This window comes from Ursus maritimus, unplaced genomic scaffold, assembly GCF_017311325.1.
Source record: "Ursus maritimus isolate PB19 unplaced genomic scaffold, ASM1731132v1 scaffold_3, whole genome shotgun sequence".
NCBI lineage: Eukaryota > Metazoa > Chordata > Mammalia > Carnivora > Ursidae > Ursus > Ursus maritimus.
The window spans coordinates 74,235,482-74,259,893 of NW_024425563.1; the positions used below are offsets into that span (position 1 = coordinate 74,235,482).

The 24,412-nt window shown below is 44.4% G+C and overlaps 2 protein-coding genes across 6 annotated transcripts in view; one reads left to right on the plus strand and one right to left on the minus strand.

Moving 5' to 3' along the window:
* Positions 1–19,202, plus strand: part of TMEM243 (transmembrane protein 243) — a 19,956-nt gene extending 754 nt beyond the window's left edge. For 2 of the 3 annotated variants that reach the window (XM_008686190.2, XM_040644311.1), the window contains exons 2-5: positions 17–315; positions 16,111–16,161; positions 17,189–17,293; positions 18,599–19,202. In XM_008686190.2, coding sequence (XP_008684412.1) covers positions 238–315; positions 16,111–16,161; positions 17,189–17,293; positions 18,599–18,721 — 357 coding nt within the window. In that variant the 5' untranslated portion in view covers positions 17–237 and the 3' untranslated portion in view covers positions 18,722–19,202. Of the gene's footprint in view, positions 1–16; positions 316–8,194; positions 8,387–16,110; positions 16,162–17,188; positions 17,294–18,598 lie in introns of those variants that run through there. The other variant, XM_008686191.2, reaches the window with a different exon arrangement.
* A 28-nt stretch (positions 19,203–19,230) lies between these two features.
* The window catches only part of DMTF1 (cyclin D binding myb like transcription factor 1), a 44,011-nt gene continuing 38,829 nt past the window's right edge, over positions 19,231–24,412 (minus strand). For all 3 annotated transcript variants that reach the window (XM_040644310.1, XM_040644308.1, XM_040644309.1), the window contains 4 exons: positions 22,074–22,229; positions 21,185–21,562; positions 20,537–20,684; positions 19,231–20,370 (listed from right to left, as the gene is read on the minus strand). In XM_040644310.1, coding sequence (XP_040500244.1) covers positions 20,261–20,370; positions 20,537–20,684; positions 21,185–21,562; positions 22,074–22,229 — 792 coding nt within the window. In that variant the 3' untranslated portion in view covers positions 19,231–20,260. The remainder of the gene's footprint in view (positions 20,371–20,536; positions 20,685–21,184; positions 21,563–22,073; positions 22,230–24,412) is intronic.

Consider the following 24,412-nt stretch of genomic DNA (forward strand, 5'->3'; position numbering starts at 1 on the left):
CTTTCACTTCCTGCAGCAGTTGCTCGCTATGAGGAGGGCAGCGGGCCTTGGGCGGAGCGGCCGCGTCCCCCGGGCCTGAGCGCCCACCCGCCGCCGCCGCGGGGACGTCCCGACCCACCTCGGCTTTCGGCCATGAGCTCTCGGTGAATACGCGGCTTGGGCATTCGTGGACCTGACACTTCGGGAGGTAATGCTGGCTCAGGTTTGAGTGGCGTGGGAGAGTGAAGAAACCCTAAAATGGAGGACTTTTCTACTAGGACCTATGGCACCAGTGGCCTGGACAACAGACCTCTGTTCGGAGAGACGTCGGCCAAGGTGAGCGCGGACCTGGATTCGGGGTTGGGGATGTGTGTGTGTCTGTGTGTGTCTGCCCTCCCGCCCGGAGCCCTGGCCTGCGGCCCTGAAGGTACTTGTAGGAAAGAGCTGGTTCTTCAATCCTGCTTGCCTCTTAAGATGTTTGTCCTGCCACTCGGCTCTTTCTTTGGGACAGGGTTGGCCCCGGAGCCCTGAAGGCGGGGGTGGAGAAGAGTTTAGAAAGTTCTGTTGGGGGCCCTTCAGGGGAGTACGGAAGCCCCTCTCGGGAGGGGAGGTGGAGCTGGAGTGCCAACCTTCAAGAGGCTTCAGGTGTGCACCTAAACCTTCCGCAAGAAAGAACCCCAGAGAGGTGCTTCTCATGAGTATTTATCTGGAACCATTAAGGGTTTACGGCTGAGGCAGCCAAGCAAAGAGGCTTGATAGGAGGCTTTCTTTGACAGCGCTCCGTTCCGGGAAGCGCTCAAAGGGTCTCCAGACCTAAACAAGCTGTAGTACCTTATTTTAGGCTTTTAAAAAGTGTAATGCCTTCTTACAGGCTTTATCATGTGATGTTCTGGGCCAGTAATTGAGGAGAGCTCTTTTCCTGTCTTCCACTTTAATTTTGAGTCATTTTGGCAAGATGAGCCTATGTTTTTTTTTTTTTTCCACCTAGAAAGTGGTATTGGTGACCTTTGATCCCTGACAAAGTCCTTTTTTTTTTTCTTCCCCTAAGATTGATTTATTTATTTTAGAGATAGTGCAGGAGTGCACAAGCCGGAGGGCAGAGGGACGGGGAGAGAGGTGACAAAGCCCTTTCAAGCCTCTCTAAAAGTAGGGCTCATGTGGAATCTAGAACTTCTTGGGTTTTTCAGCTTTGGTGGGGGTGGGGATCTCTGACAGAAAGGATGGGAAATTGTACACCTGGCAGGGTGGGTTTGGAAGCTGCCAGTCTTCTACAGAACTAGTACTGGATTTTTTAAACTCTGTGGGTATTCTTCTTTCTTAGAGTATCGTAAGAAAATGTTTTAAGCTTGGTCTCTAGGAAGATGCATTTATTTATTTATTTTGTGACTTTGCATAATCCAGGTTCATATTGCACATAGTTTGAGAAGCATGATTCTAGTTGATTAGACGTTCCTATTTCTACTATTATTAAATATTATGTGATAGGCCCTCGGGGTCCAAGGAGCACAGTTTGGTGGGCGAAATAGGGAAACAGATGTGATGCATTGGATTTGTGTTATGACGGGGCATAGAGGGGGTGTGTTGGGGGACAGAGGAGAAACTGGTCACCTTTGTTTGGGAAGCTTGGGGAAGATCTTAGACGGCTTTTCCATTCAGAGTTTCTGGTAGCCTTGGGCTTGCACATATGAATGCCCCTAAATTAGGGTTTAACAAGAAGAGGATTTGGGGCTTGGAGAGCAGAGGCAACTTGCTGCGTGAAGGTGTTGGACCAAGGGCACCTGACTGTCCAGTTGTCCCAAGAGCTAAGAGGTTCAGTGTCTCCCTCACAGGCCTTGGTGCACAGATTGGGGTTCTGGGTGATGTAGACTTGTGACCTCCTTTAAGCCCCACAGCCCCTTAATACTGAGGTAGATGAGTTTAAGATGGACTTGATTTACAGAGACACTGAGAAATACTGATGTTTTCTGACTTGCTTGGGCCTAAACAGTCAATCACTGTAAGTTTTCTATTGCCTATGATCAGTTTGAAACCCATCCAAGAACTTGACAGTTTGAAATGTTTCTCTCTTTGTTGCATACTTATTTAGTCCAAGAGTATATCGGCCTGGCATTACTTAGGCAATTTAGGGCATTGTAACAGTAGATTGAGCTACTCAGAGACTAAGAATAAGGTACAACTCCACATATCAAAATTTAGTTCCCTCCGTGAGGTTGACAGAATGATTGGACATAGAGAAATTATCCAGAACCGAAAAAGGAAAGAGACCATTGGTTTGAGAATGGGAGAAAACATCCTGTGTCTTATAGATTGAGGTGTCAGGTCTGAAGGAGAGACCTAGGTCTTTAATGACAGCAGATGATTCTATAGGAGGATCCGAAGCGGGCCAGGCACAGGAACTGGGAGGACAAGTTGCAGGGGAGCAATTCGTGTGGAGAGCAGTCATTGCCAGAGCGGGGTGGATCCCTGGGGACCCAGAGAAACCCTTCACTGGCCCCTCTGTGCAGGTATTCCTAGCCTGCTCTCCTTCAGATGCCAGGAAATTGGACACAAAAGCCACTTGGCCATGAGACTTACTATTAATGAGCTACCATTTCTGAGGAGAAAAATCCAGAAAGGGGAAAGCCCACTTCCTGTCATAGTCTGTTAGATGCTCTGAACTTTCAGTAATCTTGTTTGTCATACAACAACTGACCATATATAGCCCCTCAGTTTTATTTTATTTTTATCTTTATTAATTTTTTTTTTAGCCTCTCAATTTTTAATCGAGAGCTTTAGATCTAGTGTCTACCTCTAGGGCAAAAAGATGACTGAAAGCCCACAGAACAGAGCAGAATCTCCAGGGGGGCTGCTTTTCCTCAGTGCCAGGCAGCATGCTAGGCATTCAGGCTTTCCCCCGTTTGCTCATCCAGCTCCTTTGTAAGGTGGGCATTGTGACTTTGATTTTATAACTAAGAAAGCTCATCCACAAAGCAGACTCCTTGTTGGGTCACACTACTAGTTCTTCCCTGGTAATGTTTTAACAACCCCCTTTCAGGAGTTGACGAGGATAGTAGACAGTAAATGACGCAGTCTGAGTGCATACTTTGAAAAGCAGTGTAGACATTCACATACCAGTTACCCAATCCCAGGAAATGGGTGAAAGGGGTTCATCCAAAGTCTTGGAGTGGGTGAAAGGTACCAGAGTCTACTATAGGACAGAAGATACGTAACCCAGTGGGCCTGCAGCTGCTTCCTCGTGGGAGAGTCTCTGTAGTAACTTTTTTTTTTTTTTTAAAGATTTTATTTATTTATTTGACAGAGAGAGAGCCAGTGAGAGAGGGAACACAAGCAGGGGGAGTGGGAGAGGAAGAAGCAGGCTCCCAGCAGAGGAGCCTGATGTGGGGCTCGATCCCAGGACCCCGGGATCACACCCTGAGCTGAAGGCAGACGCTTAACGACTGAGCCACCCAGGTGCCCCTGTAGTAACTTTTGTCTTCACCTGTATGGGATGCACATATTTTCTTCATTTATGGAACTCTAAACATATTCAGACTTCAGCATGATACTTACGAATACCTTCTCAGATAGAGCCTTGGAGGGAAAGGCAAAGTGAAACCATGCTGTCCTTACATAAATATCTCAGGGATAATAGGCAAAAAAGGAAACCCATCCATCATTCCTTTGGAACTACGTATTGCTAGGTGGGCTAGCTTACGCATCCTGGTCAGAATGTTGTTTTCAGCTGTTTTGATCCATTCCCAAAGTCTGGGATGGACTTACGTACATTGGTTGAAGGGAAAAAAACAAATGTGGTGCAGTTGCCAAGATGGATGTGTCTGTGGTTGCCAAGCCCGTGCTCTAGCTTCGCGTTTCTAAAGGGGCACGAGCCAGTAGAAACACAATGTGAGCCACATACGTGATTTTAAATGTTCTGGTAACCATACGAAAATATAAGCAGGTGAAATTAATTTCAATAAATTTTGTTTAATTTCCTACCAAAAATACATTTGCATGTATAATCCATATAAAAAGCAGAGATATTTTTACATTTCTGGACTAAGCCTTGGACATCCCGCGTGTATTTTTCACTTGGAGCCCATGTCCATTTGGATGAGCACATTCCCAGTGCTCAATAACCACAAACAGCTGGTACCGCCTTACTTACTGGACAGCACTGAAGCAGGTGAGTTCTTAGTTACGGTGTTTCGGAGCATTAGTTACGGAGCATTCGTGAGACTGATTTCTACAGGACATCCTTTGGAAACTGTTACTGTAGGAACCCTCTTCCTTTGCTCCTCTCTTCCCTACCCTACTGTGAACTAAAACTGGAGAAAATCCCCCTCTCTTGTCCGTGGCTGCCTTTAAAAGTTTGCTTTAGGACCGCACATAGTTGGGGCCATCTTTCTAAGTAATGGAGGCACCCTAAGTTAACCTCAGGGCCTGGAGTCCATGTTCTTCTGGTTTGCTGGCTGCCTGCCCAGTCATCTGAGATCAGTTTGATCCAGTCCAGATGGATGAACCTAAGATGGGAGGGAGAAGATGGTTCTCTCCAGGAAGAAGGCAAACCTACACCCCATAGCTAGCACAAGTGGGAAAGCAGGAATGCTACCCCTGGTGGAAGGTAATATAAACTGCTTTCTGGACCAGCCTGCTCTGTTGATTTGTCACTGGTTCCAAAAATGAGTGATGCATCTTTTAAGGTGGGCGGTGACCATGGTTGCCCCTCCATTCATACCTGCATATGATCTAAGGAAGTGAGTGACTTTGGTGACGGTACATACACTGAACTCAACTAATATGGGGGTGAGGGGGTGGGGTCTGTATAGGGCATACGTTACTGGCCCCGAGGCTCAGATCTTTGGTTCCAAAGGCAAAAGGTCCATGTAGGAAAGTATTCTTCCTGCATCCTTCCCCCTTCTTCCCGTAAACAAGACAAACAAGATTGGTGGGGGGAACAAAGGTCTTTTATGGCCTGTACTCCAATGAAAGCCATTCCAGCTTGGGGCATTTAGCTTCCGCAGATGATAGTGTAAAATGAGAGTGCCACTTTGTGCTTTTTGTGGGGGGTGGCGGTTTAAGGGTTGCCGCTTAATTAATAACAAAACTGTGATTAAGATTATTTTGTCTGCCTGCTGCCCTCCCTCTGCCTAGAAGGCCAGTCTTTATTCTGAGGGGTGCAGGCTTCTGGCTTCTTTCCTCATGCTACAGCTTCTGGGTGAGCCTCTGAGTCCAACTCCTGTCTCCCTCCAAGGGGAGCTGGTAGCCCAGGGTACCAGATCAGCTGTCCCCTTGCCTCTCGTCCACCAACACACCACTTTGAGTTGGGATTTCTTGTGCTGGAGATATCCGAGGAGGATCCCTGCCACGCCTTTTTGCTTTCTTACTATAATAAGTTTGCTCTCTCCCATCCCCAAACCAAAGGACTGGGGATCTCTGCAAGTTGGGCTCAGGCATTTGTAATTTTAGGAAGCCCCTCAGAGGGTGCTCTGCATCGAGAGGGCCGATTCCCTTGGTCTTACCCATGCTTTGTGGAAGCCCAGGGCAGGCTGGCACTCTCCACCAACCTCTTTCCTTTAGCTGCCTCCTGCTCTTGGCAAATGCTGTTTACCTTTCCATAGCGTTCTTGCCGAACCCTGACATCAGACTCGTGATGCGCAGTAAGCCAGTCTCCGAGTCACCGGGTTTGAAGCAGAGAAGGCTGTGCTATCAGAAGGGCACCCCACAAGAAGGCAGGGGAGAGCATTGCCCTATCTGAGTTGCCCTGTGGAACCTAGGAATGGCTGATCTATGATTAGCAAAGTACGTGGCAGTTAGAGCAGGACCTGGGTGAACTTGAAACTTCTCCAGGGGGTCTTGAAACTTCTTGAGGTTATTATGTGCTGTCTTCCCTACCCTGGCTAGCCAGGGGGTCCTGGTTCATTACATGTTAACCGGTTCTGCAAGACAGACATTTCAACAGGCATGCCACCCCTGGTCTCTGTAATTAACTTCAGGAAAAAGAATAAAAGGACAGGGTTAATAATTTTTGCACGGTGGTGAAGGAATGTGTCTGTGTGCAGCCCCTGAAGGTTTTATAGAGGAAGAACCTTGTAAAGGTTTAAGTGAATAAAGAATCCTATTCCCTGGATCCAGTGCTGTCTCTTCTCCAAAATCTGAATCCCGTTCAGTCTAAATCCCCGCCTTAGAACATTCCTTAAAATCCAGGCTGCAACCATGCTGCCCTTAAATGAGCCTGGCCCTCGGAGGTGCCCCCCAGGCACTTACTCCTTGTGAGGTGAGGGATTTGTCTAGATCTTGCCTTCCTGACCCCGAGTGTCAGCTCCTTGAGGGTAGGAGGCCCTCCTGCTGCTGACGGCCTCCCGCGACCCTGTCCCTGTGTGTCAGCAGAGGGCCAGGCAGTAAACCTGATACCGTATTGTACAGAAAACTTAAACTGAGGTTGGCCTCTCAGAAGCTCTCCGGCCTGCTGCGTGGTCCTCTCCACACGTGGAGTTTTTGCAGGTCTGGGGTGGTAGGCTAGGTCTGCTGAAAAGGGTCATTTTTTTTTCCTCTTTTATGGTGCATGTAGATGTATAAGTACGTTTTTTGAGCTGCTCGAGGATCGAGTGGGTTGACAGACTTGAGTGTCCCTGTGGGAATGATGGAATGCGTTTGAAATTGGGGCTGACTTAGAAACTGGTGCCAGGGTATGGTCCGTCTGCACTCCTCTCATCTCTGAGGACCCAGCCTCTCATTGGTAAAATGCCCCATTAGATGTAGGAATAATAGTAATACCATATTAGCAGCCGTTTACCGGCTCTCTGGTAAATGTCACTGTTCTAGAGGCTTTACAGATAGTACCTCCAAGTCCTTACAGCACCCCCACATGTTCGACCATTGCGTGAATACGCAATTTAGGCTTAAAAGTTGAATGATTCCTCCAAGGCCACAGGCCGGCATATGGCAGAATAAATCCGTCCCATCTGTCAGGCTCCTACTCTCGTAATCTTCCACTGTGTCTCTGTGACCCTCAGGAGGTCACAGCCCCTTCCTGTGGGATTCTAGGGATTATTTTGCCCCTTAAACTTGAGGGGTAGATTTGTTTTCTATTTTCACTGTGATCTGGTTTGCATAAGTTGTGCTTTAATGAAATTAACATATTTCAAGTTCATGTATCTCTGAGAAAGAGAATCAGATAGGATGGAATTACAAAATTATTCACAAATGAAAGCTGCTTCAAAATGTGAGTGTGTGAAATAAGGGAACCCTTTCAAAATGCCTGTGCATGTACTTTCTCCAGATCGAGACGGGGTGTCGGGTTCAGATGGACACGTGGCAGTGGTGGTCATGGTGCATTTGAGAGGGGGCTGGGGGGGTTGTAAAGTGTGCATGCGCCTGCATCCTCGTGACTACCTTCTCACGCTGCCTCTGCTCCTGGCGCCATTCCCAGTCTGGTGCTTCTTTGCGAGTCCTTTGGGATGTCTCAGAAGAGCAGCACCTAGGATCAAAGTCACTATTGAAAGCTGTCCCTGGGTTTGCCCCAGATGACAGTGTGAGGGCAGGCTCCTACTTAGAGCTGTGTAGCTCTGGGGGAGCCGTGTTAACCCACTGACAAGGCGTGAGAGTTCTTGTTTCAGCTGGGCCCCAACCTCCCACATTTTACACCCTCTCGGTAGGTTTATACCTATAGGGCTGTCTCTTGGGACATCTGCGCTATTTCCAGAGCTTTCCTGACAAGAAGATTTCCACTGCGATTTGGAAGAAATAAAAGGAAAATCATTTCTGAGAATTGGCCATTTATTTATGGGAGTGTTTTAGTTTGAGAATGCAAAAACTTTCGTCACAAAATTGTAAGATGTGGCTCAAGGGTCTGACTCACTCAGTCGGGTTAACAATGGTAGGAAGTGGTGCCCTTTGGACATTTCCTACGTGCTGAATGGACGGTCTTCTCTCTGCCTCACCAGAGACGATAATCACTGTCTTCAGTGACCTGAAGCTCTTGTGGGTTATGGAGGATAAGTTCTGGATTTAGAACGCGATTGAGGCCTTTAATGAAGGGATGAGCAAAGTTCTGGGAGCCTGAAGAAAGAAACTTCTATTCCGGGCACCAGATCAGAGTGCTTTTGAGTCTTGGACCTTGAAGCAGGAGTAAGATTTTTGACAGGAGGAGGTGATGGGGAATCCCCAGCCGGAGGTCCTGCCTGTGTCACAGGGGTGGGAGCAGGAAAGTACCGGAAATGGTGAAGGAACTCTGGGTGCCACTGTGACTGGACTTGAGAGCTTGCTGGGAATGGGCTGGGCAGAGAGCCTCGAATGCTGTGCTGGGGAGTGTGAGTTCTTGCGGAGGCTGTAGGCTGTTGCTTGTGCGTGCCTGTATGCTTGTATTCACTTACCAACCGTGTCTGAGGAAGTGTGCTGTGTGCGGAGCTGTCGATCTCTCATGGAGCATGTATGTACTGCAGGGAAGATAGAAGGGCATTAAACAATCCCTTTTCTTCCCTCTCTCTTACTGAGCTTCAGCCATCCTGGCCTTTTATTTATTTTAATTTTATTTTTTTAAAGATTTTATTTATTTGTCAGAGAGCACAAGCAGGGGGAGTGGCAGAGGCAGAGGGAGAAGCAGACTTCCCACTGAGCAGGGAGCCTGATGTGGGATCCTGGGATCATGACCTGAGCTGAAGGCAGATGCTTAACCAAGTGAGCTACTCAGGTGTCCCCACCCCCACCCCCTTTTGTCTCCATCCATTTCCTAAGCTTACTCCTGCTTCAGGGCCTTTGCACTTGCTGCAGTGGCTTGTTGGTAGTACCCTTCTCCCAGATCCTTGAATGTCTCATTCCTTAGGTCACATCCTCATGAAGGATTCCTGGGCCTCTTTTTACAGATAGCCCCCATTTCCACCCTGGCCACTCTTCATTTACCCAGTTTTATTTTCTTCGAAACTTCTTAACACTTGGCATGTAAGATGAGTGGAAAATGAATGCCTAACGTCAAAATGGGAGGCGGTATGGATGGAAGTTTCTTCTGATGCTGGAGGGAATTGAGCTTTGTGTGCTCGAGATGGACTCCACGAGGGACAGCTTCAACATAAAGATGATGCGGGAGAGAGTTAATTGAGCCGGGGACTGGGTGCAGGATTGGCAGAGAAGCAGGTCACCTTCTGGTTCTGTTCAGGTTGGAAAGAATGGAAACAGGAAGAGGAAGAGTTTTCCTCTTGGCATCTTTTTTTAAAGGATGTCTGCTGATAAACAGTTTGCAAGAGTGGGATGAGGAAGCTGAGTTGAGATGGACCTGCACACCCTGTTCTAGAGAGACGCAGGGACTGTCATCTCGAAGGCCATGGAAGGACAGTGAAGGCTCAGCTGACAACAGGAATTTGCAGTCAGCTCAGTTAGTCTGTCTTTGAGCTAATATTTGGACATCTAATATATGCTGGGCACTGTGGTCAGCATGACTAGTGCTACCCCCCGATTTGGTGGCACCTTTGTACAAACAAGAAGGTTCTGTCTGCTCTGGGCAGTGGCAGCTTCCTCAGCCACATGGCTTGGCTTTGTCTGAATTAGAGCAAGGTGCTCCTGCCAGTGGGGTGCTGTGGGCTGGTGCCAGGATGCTCAGCTGGGAGGGCGAAGCAGGGGGGCTGGACTGTGGGCATGCAGCCGTGTGTAGTGAGTGGCCCGCAGTCTGACAGTGAACAACAAAGACGTGGCCCTCAGGCTCCCAGACCTTACAGGGGGAAAGGGGAGACGGAAGCATAAACTGGCAGGTGGGGTTAGGACAGTGGGAAGGTTTCACGGCGAGGCTTAGCACCGGAACATAGAAGTAGTCGAGGGTTTGGGGGAGGGGTGACTCAGGACTGGGTTTTCAAAGCATCAACAGCAGATGAACAGATCCACTGGGGAATCTTCCGTGCACAGCTGAAACCGCTGACTCCATGGTCTGAGATTGATAGGGAGGCCCTCAGGTTAGAGCTTTGGTGTAACAGATGGGGAATGATCTAGACCGTGGATGTGGGTGAAGACCAGATTGAAGGGCAGTAGAGCAGAACGTTGCAGGGATACAGATTTGGCAAAAGCAGGTGCAGAAATGATCGAGGAACTTGGAAGAGGGGGAAGAAGTTGACTGGATGTTGCCAGGGATCTAGGTTTTAAAGAGGATGCTTTAGTCCATTTGAGCTGCTAGAACAAAATACCACAGACCAAGGACTAGGTGATTTTATAAACAACAAACCTTTTTTTCTCTCCATTCTGGAGGCTGGAAGTCCGAGGTCAGGTTGCCAGCATAGTTGGAGGAAGGTCCTCTGCCAGGTGGTAGCTTGTGTTTGTACCCTCACATGGCACAAGGAGTCTCTCATATGGACACCAGTCCCATTCCTGGGGGCTCTACCCTTGTGGCCTAATTATGTCCCAAAGACCCCGCCTCTTAATAGTGTCACAGTGGGCAGTAGGATATGAAGGTGAGAACGCGGGACACAAGCAGACCATAGCAGAGGGTTTGACTGAGGCTGCTGACTCCATCTGGCCCAGAGCAGGGTATGCCCTGCACCCCACCCCTCGGCTGTGAACCTGGGGTGAGTACATGGGTGACACGGCTCTCTTGGGGACAGTGTTCACAGACAGAGGAAGCAGGGGAAATCCAGGGTGTGGGAGAGCTCTGCAGCCCACAAAGCTGTTGGCTTCCATGGAACAAGTTTCAGGGGGTGGGATGGCTCACAGGACTTGCGAGGGTGGGTGTGAGGACAGACTTGGAGAACATTTAGCGGGAGGCTGCGGGTCTGCCAGGCTACCTGTGATGGTGTTGGAGGCGAAGGATTTTATGGAGTCACAAAATTAGAGGCAACGCTTAAAGTGGAATTCTCAGTCTTACCCCAACCCTTGCGCCCACCCCAGAGGGGTTTTCTGTCCTGCGCAGAGCTTTCTTTGTTTTCCTTTCCGTCTCCCTGGGAGTGCCAAGCAGCACTGCTGAAGGATGAATTAATTCCTCAGCAGGAGTTGCTGTCGTGCCTCTGAAACCAGTGCTTGGTCCTGCTCCTGCTGGGCTTGTACTCAGGTAGGGAAACCTGGACCCAGGTTGATTAGATATTTCCATGGAATTAATGGAACCTAGCCTGGGAGGCACCAGTCGCGTGTTGGGCCTCCGTGGCTGGCAGAAACGTGACCTTCTAGGCTGCAGGACCAGGCCATAGCTTCTGCTGGGCAGTGCTGTGTCCGTCCCGGAACGGTGAGGCCATGCGCTGTTCTGCCTGGGAGCTGAGATTTCTCAGGAGCTAGGCCCCAGATCAGTGATGAGAGGAGCCTCTTGGTGAGAGGCCCTCTAAGAGTAATGCTGTTGGCCACTTCTTACGATTCTCTGACTGAACCAGCATTCATAGAGCGTCACCCGTGTGCCAGGCTGCAGGGAAGGGAGACAAGAAGGCTGCCTACCTTGCCGTAAACTGACTGCCAGTCCTAATGGAGGAGACGGGCAGTATGTTCTAATTCAGTGCAGTAAGCGTCAAGTCTGGGCAGCGTGATCTTGGAGTCCTGAGATAAGAGCATCTCATCCTGAGGGGAAGGGGCCTGAGGATGGTGTCCAGAAAGGGTTTACAGCGGACTTGATGTCTGAGTTGAGCTCTGAAGGGTGAGCATTGAAATTGGGAGTGTTGGCATGTTAGCCGTCCCACCTCCCACCCCACAGTTCACTTTTGAGAACACTGTGCCTTTATCTTTACTTACGGGTCAATATAAGAGACGATTATGTGTGAAGTAGCTGTTTCCTGTGTCCCTGTATTTCAAAGACCCATGCAGCCGAAGTTTTGCCTCTCCTCTTGACCCAGTGTGCTTCATCAGCCAGCAGTTTTACACCCTACTGCACTCCCCATTTACCCAGCAGTCTTAGTACTAACACTTGAGCTTAAATCAGAAAAGTTTTCTTTAGTCCAGTTTTTTTGTCTGTCCTCTCACTCCACTCCCCAAGCCCCTTGCTCTGTTGTTCCTTAAATGAGCTGGGGTTTTACTATAGTAGCACAAGCCCTTAACTCCATCTTGGAAGTAGGCAAAAAATAAATTGCTCTGGAAATGGAATACTTGTTTGCATTCCAAACAGTCTAGAACCAGGATGTTTCCTGGCTGCTGAGGGCAAAGGCCAGTTTTCATTTATTTGGGATGTTACTGCCAGTTTCCTTCCAGAGCCATCATGAAACACCTGAGCATTTGACACGTGTTTGGGGGTCTCTGTCTTGTATCAAGATGCTGGCTAATGACTGACAAGGCAAGATTGGCAAGATTTGCCAAGATTCTCTGCTTCTTGACTGCTGGGGAGTGGGCCTTCTACTCTGGCCCAAGTGCCATTTGAAGCTGACAATGTAGAACCATAGTTAAAGCAAGAAGGGTCCAGAAACCATGTAGCCCAGTCCTCTGGTATGATAGACCCAAATGGGTTAAGGCATCTTTTTAAAGTCACATGGTTATTAGTCCGTGGCAGAAGGGAGATGAGAACCTTGGTTTCTTAACTCATTTCGGGATCCATATATAGTATTAGTCTAAGGATTCTTAGACTTTTGGCTTGAATTTTGCAAAGAGCATTGGATGGACTTGGCCATTACCTGGTCGTATGACCTTGACAGACAAGTCTCACTGAAGCTAGTTACCCATTGGTAAATGGAGATCATGTTTTCTTGTTTGAGTCACAGGGTTACCTTCTGCCATCCCAGGTACAAGCCATTGGCACATACGTCCATCATTTTTCTCCTTCCCCATTTCCCGGGAAAATGAGACCTAACTGCTTTGGGCTCAGGCTGATGCCAGCCCCTTTGCTCAGGTCTAATGAAGCTGGCTCAACTATGGGCTCTCTCCATTTGCCATGCTTTTGTTTTCTCTGGGGTCTTGGTTAAGGTCCCTCTTGACCACCTTCTTCCCTTTTTGTTCATCTGCTAGTCCTCTTTCAGGTCTTTGTCTTATATTCTCTACCTGACGAAGGTACCTTACTTCCTTTCTCCTTAGTGCTCTCTTGAGCTTTGGACAGTGTCAACTTCTGGAGGGTAGAATCTGTTTATTCATTGTTGTATTTGCATCTGGAATATAGTAATTTTCTTCATTTTATTGAGATATAATGGCGATGTTTAAATGAATAAATGACTCACAAGGTAATATATGCAGAATGCCTCTCAGAACTATACATTTTCTGTGCTAGGATGTCCTAATTCCCTATCCTATCCTCTGCAAGTAAGATCAAGGATGATTTTGAGCCTGTCGAGCTTTCTTGGGGAGTGAAAATAAAACACAGTATAGGGTCTAAAGGTCTGGGAGGGGAGAAGTTTTGGTAAGCAGAAACAGGAAGAGTAAAACTGAGGAGGAGACTGTTTCTATGAGAAATTAATATTCTTATCTTCATGTACTTTATTATGATTTGGTGCATATTAGTTTGAAAACTGACCTTTGAAATGCTGTTTAATTATTTGCTTCAGTTGCTCTATCTTTGGAGACTGGGAGCTGTGGGAGAGATGCTAGAGCCCAGCAAAGTAACCTCTGGGCCCAGGAAAGGGTCTCTTCTCTATTAAATAACTTCTCAATATTTAAAATGGTTTAGTTTGGACTTGATAGAGCAGTGCTTCTCAGATTTTAATAGTGCAGATCGCCAGAAGATCTTGTTAAAATGCAGATTGATTTAGTAGGTCCTTGGGTAAGGCCCAGGATTCTGCATTTCTCACGGGAGGGCGATGCCGCTGGGCTGCACCCCAGACTTCCCTATAGCAAGCTTTTAGAAGCGCCTGAAAGTGGGAGGTCTTACTAAGTCAACTCTGCTGTATCTCTGGCCTGGATTCATGGTTACTTGGACAGCAGAAGGCCTGAAGCCAAGTCCTTGGCTTGGAGAAGGAAAACCCTGTGAGAAACACTTGACCATATGCTAAATGGTTCATTCCATCTTGGGAGTCCCAGAGGGGCTGCATCATGATAGAATGACCGATATTCATGAAGATGACTTGGGATTCTATTCAGTGAACTGTCTAGAAGGCAATCAAGGAGTCTTCATTCATGTTTAGATATCTTACCATGAAAGATTAAAACCAGTTAGGCTTACCTAAGTTTAACAACATGAAAAACTCAATTGAGGAACTCTTCATTCCTGACACTCCACTGTAGTTTGCTAATGGACTGAGGGGCCACCTGCCACTTGATTCTTTGTCTAGACCAGAAGTAGCATTCTAAGTTGCTCTTCCAATGAGAAGCGTAAACGGGATCTACTCTCTCGGCATTGAATCCTGTCTCCATCGCTAACTGATATTGAGACCTTGGGCAAATTCTGTTTCCCAGAACCTGTTTTGCCACCTGTAAAATAGTCCTGATACCATTCCATCCCAGAACTTTTTTTTTGAGAAGATATGCAAAAGCTCTTGGCATAGTTACTGTCCCTTCACTATGATTACTTTTTCTCCTGCTCTGATCCTAGTTGGCATCTTGCTGTGCTGTTTGGAGATAAGTGATTCTTCTTGGCTACCTCACCTGAACCTCTTCACTGTCTTCTTTCTATGGGTAAGAGAGCTGTTGTGAGGTCTGCAGACCTTTGTAAACTTTAGCAAATCCCTGGAACTCCTAAAGAGATGAGAGCAGATATTCTCAGAATAGACCAGAGAGTTCAGTTAAACCTTTTTCACCAGGTAAAAATAATGGGGCTCCCATTAATAGACTGTACAACTTAGGTTGAGAAACACATTTGTCTTGCGTGTGGAAATAAGTGACTAGTGATCAGTGATTTTTGCCCCTGGGTCTCTTTCCCCACAAATGGTTGTAATTTCAGACTCTGGGTATTGCTGGCCAGGCTTCTCTAGCTGAGGCGGCGACAAGATCTGTTCCGAGTCCTTCTAGGTTAGTTAAGGGTGTAGCTGGAGTCCTTACCTTTGTCCTGTATAAAGGGTGAATTGCAGTGCCCTTGGTCTGGAGAGAGTGGTTTGTCCCTGGTCAGATCAAACACACCCAATTTAATACTTGGCTTTCCTTCACTTTTCCTCAGCTTCGCTTGCCTCTTAACTTAGGATTCTCAGCTTTAAATGTAGACAGCTCGGAAATGGGTGTTGAGTTGCTGCTCTGTGCTTGTTCCTTCCTGTGCCCTTCTATCTGTCAGCTTTTGAATACTGGCTACTCATGTTCCATATCCTGCTGTTCCTTGCTCAGATGCTACCAAAACAATCTTTAAGACGACTGACTTCTGTGACTTCTCCGTAATAGGACTACTTGGTATTCTTAATGGCCTTTAGAGTTTCTTAATCCTGACCTTGTTCTCTAAGCTCAATCAAATCTATGTATTACACGTGTATTACATATTACTAATAGTATGTTAGTTTTATATATATAAAATACTTGAGTCCCTACAGCTGAACCTTTATCTAACCAGTGACCCTGATTTGGGAATCCTGTTGCTTCTCACTTGCTGTAGGCCTTTAGGCAAATAATTTAACCATACTCACTGGACCTAAATTTATCTTCATCTATAAAAAAAAATAAGGATTGAATTAGATGAGAAGTTTTCCAAATCTTTCTGTGGAATTGGTTGGAGTAAGGATGGGAATGACAAGAAGGCTCAGTGGATAGGACCCCAGGCTCTGCATTAAATCTAAGGATTATTTTGTTATTAAAGGCTTTTGCTAATTAATTTAGTTGGCAAAGCACTGGCCTAGACCGTCTGAGATTGCCTCCAGCCCTGGCATTGTGTGATCCCATCCAGCCATAGCATCTTCTGTTAAATACATTAGACAAGGACACCTGAGCTGTAACACAAGTAGGCCCAAACTCCTGGCACTGCGTATTATCTGCAGTCTGGTTCCTGATACTTGTCACCAAGGCCCTGGGCTGGCCATCCCAGTGCCTTTGTCCCTTTGCTTCTGTTAAAACTGTTCCCAGCAGCACACGGAATATTTATAAGTGTCCTTTCCCCCTTAAGTCCTTCCCAGTCTTCAAAAGACTATAGTGTAAAAGCATCCTGTCCGTTCAGAAAACCTTCTCTAATTAGTCGTCCGTGTCTTCCCCTCTCCACTCTGGTGGCGCAGTACACTTTGCCTTTCTGGCAGTTCTGTGTATGTGTAAAGCTCGGAGAGGGGCAGGACCGTAGTGTCGTAATTCTGAATCACCCCAATGGCTAGAACTGTACCTTTCTGAAAGTGCCGTGGGTCCATCATAGAGCTCAAAAACGCTTTTCTCTTTCAGGATCGAATCATCAATTTAGTTGTTGGCAGCTTAACATCCTTACTGATTCTAGTAAGTATGTTTACTTTGTGTCTCACCCAGGCTCTTAGCCAGAGTTTTTTGAAAGCCTCAGTATTGTGGTTCAGTTTAACACTCAGAAAAAATACTTGAAAGAGGCCAGTACGTGAACCTGTGAAGTATTCTCGTCATAATCTAGTTTTCAGTTTTAATACTGCTTGAACAAAACTGCAGTTGACAACAGGAATACGTAATTTCCACCCTTACCTCCCAGTTGAGTGTATGAAATGGCACACATCAGGTAAGTAGTTTTTCCGAGTTTGCCATGTTTCTTCAATAATTTGTAACTTGTCAGGGGCACAGCAATGCCCCTGTATACTACCCACAACTCCCCATTTCCGCTAATCCTTCAAGTTTATTTTGTTCCTAAAGCAAACTCATTATCCTTTGGTTTAAAAAGATTATTTGGTCATTATTTTTCATCCTGTGTAATGTAGCTTGGTGCTACTGTTGTAAAATAAAGCTACAGCTCCTGCAGTCTGAAAATAGCGTTTTTGTATCCTACTTTCATTAAATCTAAGACAATTGTAGTGACGTTTCATTGACTTCCTAATAAAAAGAATGAGTATAATGCTTTCTCTGTGGTAGAAACGGAACTCCAGTGTATTAGAATCCTTTTTCAGTATTTTCCAAAATGTTCAGCAAAAACCGTTTTGGTTTTAATTTGTTGGCATATTCAAAATAACGTAACAAAGGTTAGAACTTTTCCCGGTGGAGTCCTATCCTGGGAATGAGGTTTAAATGCTTTCTAATCTTTTTGTCAAGAGGTTATTTTGAGCTTAGCTAGTTTTATGAGCATGATGTTTTGTCTCCTTTGATCGTAGAGGAAAAGGATAGAGAAAGGAAGTACTAAAAGAAGTAACATTACAAATACTTTACTAAATATTAACATTCCAGAAGGCAAACCTGGTGGTAGATGCTATTGTAATGTGAGTGTTTTATAATAGGACAACACTTAAAACTCCAGTCTAACGGAGTGTTGGAATTACCCCAAGGCCTGACACAATTTCTTTTCATACAGGTAACGCTGATCAGTGCTTTTGTTTTCCCTCAACTACCTCCAAAACCGTTGAATATATTTTTTGCTGTCTGCATCTCTTTGAGTAGTATTACTGCCTGCATACTTGTGAGTACTATTTAGAATTTAAATTGAGTATCCTTGAGGGCTGAAGGTTGCAGTGCCTGCCTAGGACAGATTCCCAGCCTTGGGTCTGTAAGAAAGGGTGTATCTAGTTAAGTCATCCCCACCTTGCTTGCGAAGGATGTCAGAAGTCTCAGTATTAAATTGGCAGATTTTTTGATGTTGGAATCAGGAGTTGTTAATTCTAAAGGGAAACTGTTCCTTTGAAAGCTTAAAACAAAGGGGGGGGGGTGGGGAGGGGAAGAAGAGTTAAGACTTGGGTGGCCAAAGCTTTGGTTTAATTTACCTACTACGTCTTCCTTCAAGGACTACGTACAGGCCCAGCAGGACCTGGCAAATACCGTTACTGCTCTAAAGGGAAGAGATACAGCCTTCTGGATTTATTTCTAATTACAGAATTAGTCTATTTTCATCTCTGTGCTTATCTCCCCAAATGAAAGTAATTAACACCAAGAACCTCCTGGGAAATCTTAAGCTACAGCTGTATCCTTGTCACAAGAATGTACAGTTTTACCATAAAGATGCTTTTCCTTTATGTAAAGAAACAAAGATGGTGACAGATCCTCACCTAGATATTTGCCAGTGATTTAGTCATTCATTAGTTGGCTGTTTTTATTTCCCTTTAGGAGAGTTAGAACCAAAACTATAAACCCTTAAAAGCAATAGTTCTGACTGACATAGGGCTCAATCGCCATTGTAATGCGCTTATCTGATTAATTTATTCTGCGCTACTCCTTTGATCTGAGGAAGAGTTGGCCCATCTACTTACTTCTGGAGCCTTTGGAACAAAGCTACCAGAGATGGCTTCTCACTCCCAGCCCAAAGCCAGGAGTGACTACTGGCTAGTTTTGTATGAAAATTTAAAATGTATTGGCAATTACTGACTCTGTAATTAAGAATTTAAAAGTTGTCATCCTTTTCAGTACCTAAGGGAGCTGTACCTTTTACTCAAATACATTTAAAATAGGCCTACAAGGTATACATTCTTGGATGGCTTGTCAGTGATTGGATGACTAATGGTTTGGACAGAACAAAGGTAGCTGAGAAAGCAGGAATAAGTATGATTTTGAATGTGGAAATTTGGTACTACTGGAATTGTAAAGAGAAAAATTATATTCTGGCCACGTTAGTTTCAGAAATGCAGACTAATGTAAAGACTGTCTCACTTAGGGGGAAAGTATATATGGATGAAATTCATCACAGGTGAAAAAGAATTAGTTGTATTTAAAAATTTTCATACCAGGCCCAGTGGCTATTACTTAAACTCTTATTTAATTCTTCTTCTTTTAGATCTACTGGTATCGACAAGGAGACTTAGAACCGAAATTTAGAAATCTAATTTACTATATCTTATTTTCTATCATCATGTTATGTATATGTGCGAACCTGTACTTCCATGATGTGGGGAGGTGAGGCTGCCAAGGAGAAACACTTACCAGGTCTCTTCCAAGCTGTACATTAGGACTGAGTCAGAGCTGGGTAAGCTGTGCTGAAGAATCTCCCGCACAAGTCTGATACATGATTTTCATGTTAATTGTAAATCTAAAATTCCCTCTTGCAGGGGAGACATATCCTAGATGGCTTTGCTTTTTCTTTAAGAAGGTGGTATTGCACTTAAACATTCCAACCCTTAAAGCTTAAATGGCACAAGCAATTTTCACTTTTGAAATTAAACTTTTTTATAATGTAAGTGCATGGCGAAAGGCTATGTAACGATCTTGCATTTTAAGACAAATATTCTTTTATTTCTGTTAAACTGAATATACAATTGTTCCCTAGGCAACCAACTTTTGCTTATAACTACAATTTCACATTAACAAAACACAGACGGTGAAAAGACAACTTTGATTGTGAAGATCTAATTACAATAATAAATAAAATAATTTATACAAGTTTTTTTTTTTCTTTTTCTTTTTTGTGACTTTTCTATAGGGGTCATGTTCATTAAAGCCCTAGAGGCTAATTTTGGCTTCACCTTCTCTAATACAGGAATGACTCTTGATTTCTTTCTTTTCATAACAGAAGCAAATTTTGTTTTTTTAAATTGCCTGAGAGGGAGAAGTTATGTCGCACCCCACCAGCTAATGCACTGAAGTGAAGGGCAGACGCAGATACCTTCCTCAACTATTTCCTCGGTAGTTTGTATAGCAAAACATGTAAGAGTCATAGTATAGGGTAGGCAACCTTACTTCCTTTCCCATTTAGTTTAATTTTACTTCAAAGTGCTAACTTTGTAAACTGACAACAGTGGGTTCTGAAGGGGTAAAAACTCTACTTAGCTTCTGGTGAGCTGTGTTGCTATTCTCTTCCATATTCCCTTTAAAAGTAATAGAAAACCTGTAGTGAATGTTCTTATAATGCTTCTCCGTGTACCCAGCCTCAATCAGCTCCCACTGCCAGCAATGGGTAAACCAACAGTAGTGGCCACACAATCCCCTCCTAGGTCTCTGTATGGGATGCTGGTCACCTTTCAAACTAAGGATACTTTACTTTACATTTCTGAGCGTCACTGGTAAGCGCTACACCACGTTGATGGGAGTCTCTGAAATAGGAACAGGCCTATCTGAGACTGGATAGAGCCATGTCTGATCTTTAGAGATGAATATGACTGCTTTTAAAACAGAGGAGATAAGCTTTGGTGATTGTAAACTTTTCTCAGTAGCTGAAGTGAATGAAACTCCCTGCTGACAATTAACACGAATCACAGGGATCTATCAGTTAAGACCTCCATACTCGGTTCATCTACACACTGTCCTAAGACTAAACCTCAGATGGTATATTTAAAGGAGGTAAAAAGTCATAGCAGCAACACTGTATGTGGCTTAAGCACGGTAGCTATTTAAAAGCCAAAGGAATGGTGAATTAAGCCTCTTGGGAGTTGCTCCTATTTCTTTGATGTTGTAATTAACAGTGTGGCTTCTTTGCCTGAGCTACCTGTCTCGTAAGAATTACCTAATGACAGTTGACCAAATCCTCAACATCCTTTGAGTCTTCTGAAACAGGACTGCCCAAAGATGATCCAATGATATTTGATTCTTCTCGATGATGTTGGAGTATGGGATCTGTAATGAGTTAAGTGTTAATAAGTTTACGTGTATGTACTATAATCCATGCCAAGAAGGTATAGTAAGTGCAAAATCTAACAAGATGACTAAATATTGTTGGATCAGGTAGCCTCATGTTCCCCTTAAGATTTATCAGGCACATGATGGAGTTGTGTCACAGTACCTGTTAGTGTTGTCAAAGGCAGGACAGATTCAGTATCTATAACATCAGATGCCTGGATAAAGCCATGTGGTGAAGGAACGATAAGTATGGTTTCATCATCAATGGTGGTTTGATCAACGTGTTCTTCTATGGTAGGAGACTCTAGATCCTAAACAGTAGCAATTAAAAAAAAAAAAAGACATTCTGACTCCTATTTCTTAGTTTTCCTTAAGATCCCAAACACATTTAGGTTTAAAAGGACTTCATATTTATAAAGAAAATTAAAGCCTTGAAGATGGGCAAAACAGAATTTAAAACAAGTGGTTCAGTTATACGTCCCCTGAACGTAGCAGAAATAATGCTGTTACACCGGGGGTAAGGTGCTAAGCTGTACCACAAAGACCTACTACTCACCACTCTCCTGGAAACGGTTCCATCGGTCCCAACAAACAATTCTCAATAGTTTTGGTGCTAAGGCTGAGCAACACTGCTGTCTCATACTAGTGAGGTCACAGGTATGGTTTGCATTTGATTTTTGTGTCCAGAGAAAAGGAAGTTAGTGGAAGACACGCCCCAGCCCCCGCCGTATTATTGCTAGGCTTTTTCCAAACTGAAGGTTCCAAGGCTCAAGGCAAGAACCCAGAGGCTGTTCCCGTATTTGCTACTTACCTCAGTAACATAAGCACGGGCTAAAGGAGATGACTCCTCCTCCTCTTGTTTAAGGTCGGTGTCAGAGATTTCTTCTGTTCTGACCATAACACTATTCATCAGTTCTGTGCTATTTTGGTCACTGAATTTGGATACGTGAGCATCATTAAATGACGGCTCTACAGTTATCTTAGGCTGATGAATTTCAACTGGGAAAGTGTCTGCTTCTAGGGCATCTGGAGGCTCAGGAAAATCAGATGAGTGAATATCACTATCTACTGTCAGTTCTGCTTGGGATATGGAAGAAGTGATGTCCTCTGTGGCAACAGTCTGAATGATGACTCTTGGTGTGTGACACTGCACTGTGACGTTGTCACTTGTGTTCAACAAATGTTCTGGCTATAAAATGTTAAAGAAAACAATCAATAGCAAAATGCGAAAGTCCCTATGAGACTTCAGTTATAGGTGACAAATACCATTTACAGGTGGTACCCTACTGTCCCCTCCCCACTCTTCCCCCCTCTGGAACTGCAGTGTTCTTACCACTGTTTTTCTAGGACTTCCCCCAGCCCCATCATTCCATCTCACGTCAGGAGACACATGGGATAAGGGTTATACCCCAGTGAAGGCAGAGTAATGGTGTAAAACCATGTTCCTGAGACAACAGCAGTAGGGAAAATTGTTTAAATAACTGCACTACATTAGTTTTGGCTCTTAAACTTTGTATCAATTAATCCTGGTCCCTAACAGGTACTCAAATACTTAGAGTAAATAATCAATTTTCCCCATGACCTGTTGTTACTGAAAGCACATGGGTTCTTTCCTAGTATTAAAAACAAAAAGCTGGTGACACTTATCAGCCAGTCTTCTCTACAGAAACTAGAACAATCAAGGAATTGATGTAACATACGGATAAAGCGTGGACAATGATCTGTTCAGGAGAAGCAGGAGCAGCAGCAGTCAGGGTTACTGTTGGACTAGCCGTCAAAGTGAGGGGAAGGCCTTGGCTTGAGCTTGTTTGAAGTAGGTAGGTGCCTGGAGTGCCAGTGGGCTGTAAATGGAAAGACTAAAGGAAAAAAAATTAAGATCCACACAGGTACAGCAGACTGAATAAATAAGCTTACTTATTAAGTCTAGCTTTATATCCAAAATGGAGTCTTTAATTGACTAGCCACAAACATACTTCCCAATCCTGAAGGTGCCCTCAAGTAGCAAAATGAAGGGTATAATAGTGACTTGTCCTACGTCCTTACCCTTGTCTTGGCGGTTTAACAGAGAGGCACGGCCAGACCTTGATCCTGCTCTTCCCTCCCGTGTATTTCTACGGTCTGGTCTTACCCATTTATTTCTAAGCACCAAGACATGGTAGCATCAGCCAGTGTGTCCAATGCAGTAACCTGCACACAGTCTTCCTTTACTGTCTCTCTAGAACATGAAGAACTGGTACTCCCCCCAATTTTTAAAAGTTTCACATTTTTGAAAAGGTACTACAGCAGAGTTTACTTGAGCAGTTTTTCATAGTGTAATTTTAGGAAGTATTTTTTATACTCAGGAGAAATGGACATAGTAATTAGTGTTCAGAATGAAAAAGAATAACTGTTTGAAAAGCTGGTTAACTGATGATAAGTTTATCTTGATATGTTTCACAGAACTGTAACAAAACTGTTCAACACCAATAAGCCTTTCACAGCCACAAGCTTCTATAGATGATAATTTGAGTTCGGTTTATCCTACTCTCCCAAAGGGAAAGTATTTGCACTTAGAGGGTGGTGCTGAAGTCTAGAGCCTATGGTCTTGTGTACTGAAGTCAAAACCGCTCTCCTGGTACCAGCTCAATGAAACTAAGTTTCTTTACTGCTAAAGCAGGCATAACAACTACCTTAGGGGTGGGGTTGTGGGCATTACAAATTATTACAAAATGGTGCCTGGCACACAGGACTCAATTTCTTTCCTCCCTCCCGTAAAAGTTAAAGCTGATCATTTACAAACACAACCTTCAGTAAATTAGATGTGGTCAGACAATAAATACTTCATGTATTATATACATGTAAGTTTCTGTAATGTTCACACTTTTTTGAAGCTGAGGCACTATCATCCTTCATTAATAAATCAGGACAGAAGTCTCTAGATATATGTATATATATTATTTGGCCAGGGGGAAGAGGGGAGCTGGCAAAAGTTTTCAACCTGTGACAAAGGGTTATATTACACATCCCTATTTTGGAGACGACAAGATTAGGAAGTGGAAGCTCAGGTTAAGTAAATTGCTAGTAGAGGTTCCAAAGTTGTTAGAGAACCTTTAGCCATGTTGGCTATCCTCATGAGATCTGACTGTGCAGAGGATAAACTTTTGCACTAATAGCCCTATGTTTGTCACAGCAAATAAACCTTGACATAATTTAAATAAAACCTACTTTATATTTTCCTCCTGAAAAATGAGCTAATTCTGGATATTACCTATTTTAGGAAACAGGACAAGAATGGGGACTTAAAAAGTTATTCTACGACACCCAAAAGAAACCCCATTCAAATTAGCAATCCTGACCCTTAGCTCCCCAAAACCTCTTAGCATAGGCAACCATTAATCTTCTTGTCTCTGTAGATTTGCCTGTTTTAGACATTTCAAATAAATGGGAATCAAATACTATATGGTATTTTGTGCCTAGTTTCACTTAGCATAACATTGTCAAGGCTCACCCTTGGAGCATGTATTAGCACTTTATTCTTTTTTGCTGCTGAATAACTGGATGGCGACAGCACATTTTACTTACCCATTTGTCAGTGGATAGACACTTGGGTTTCCACTTTTTGGTTATTAGGAATAGAACATACATGTACAAGTTCATGCAAACACGTTTTTCATTTCTCTTAGGTATACCTTGGATTAGAATTGGTGGCTCAGGTGTTAACTATACTGTTTCACCTTTTTAGGAACTGCAACATTCTTTTGTTAAGTGGCTACACCATTTAGGATGGGGACTTTTAAATTCTGTATCCCCAAGGGCCAGTACAATAAGCTTTTTGGTTATATATGGTATTTGTTTATGACTCAACACAAATCAATAGTATGCACCCTCCTCATTAAGCCCTGTCACTTCCATATGTAAAAAGAGCACATTATTGGTTTAAACCTCTACAGATGAAGAAAAAGTGGAAGTCTGATTTGTCTTCGTTTAACCATCTGGCCTCAAAAACATGGACATAGTTGCACTTGATGCCAATCATGTTTTTATTTCATCTGTTCGTACA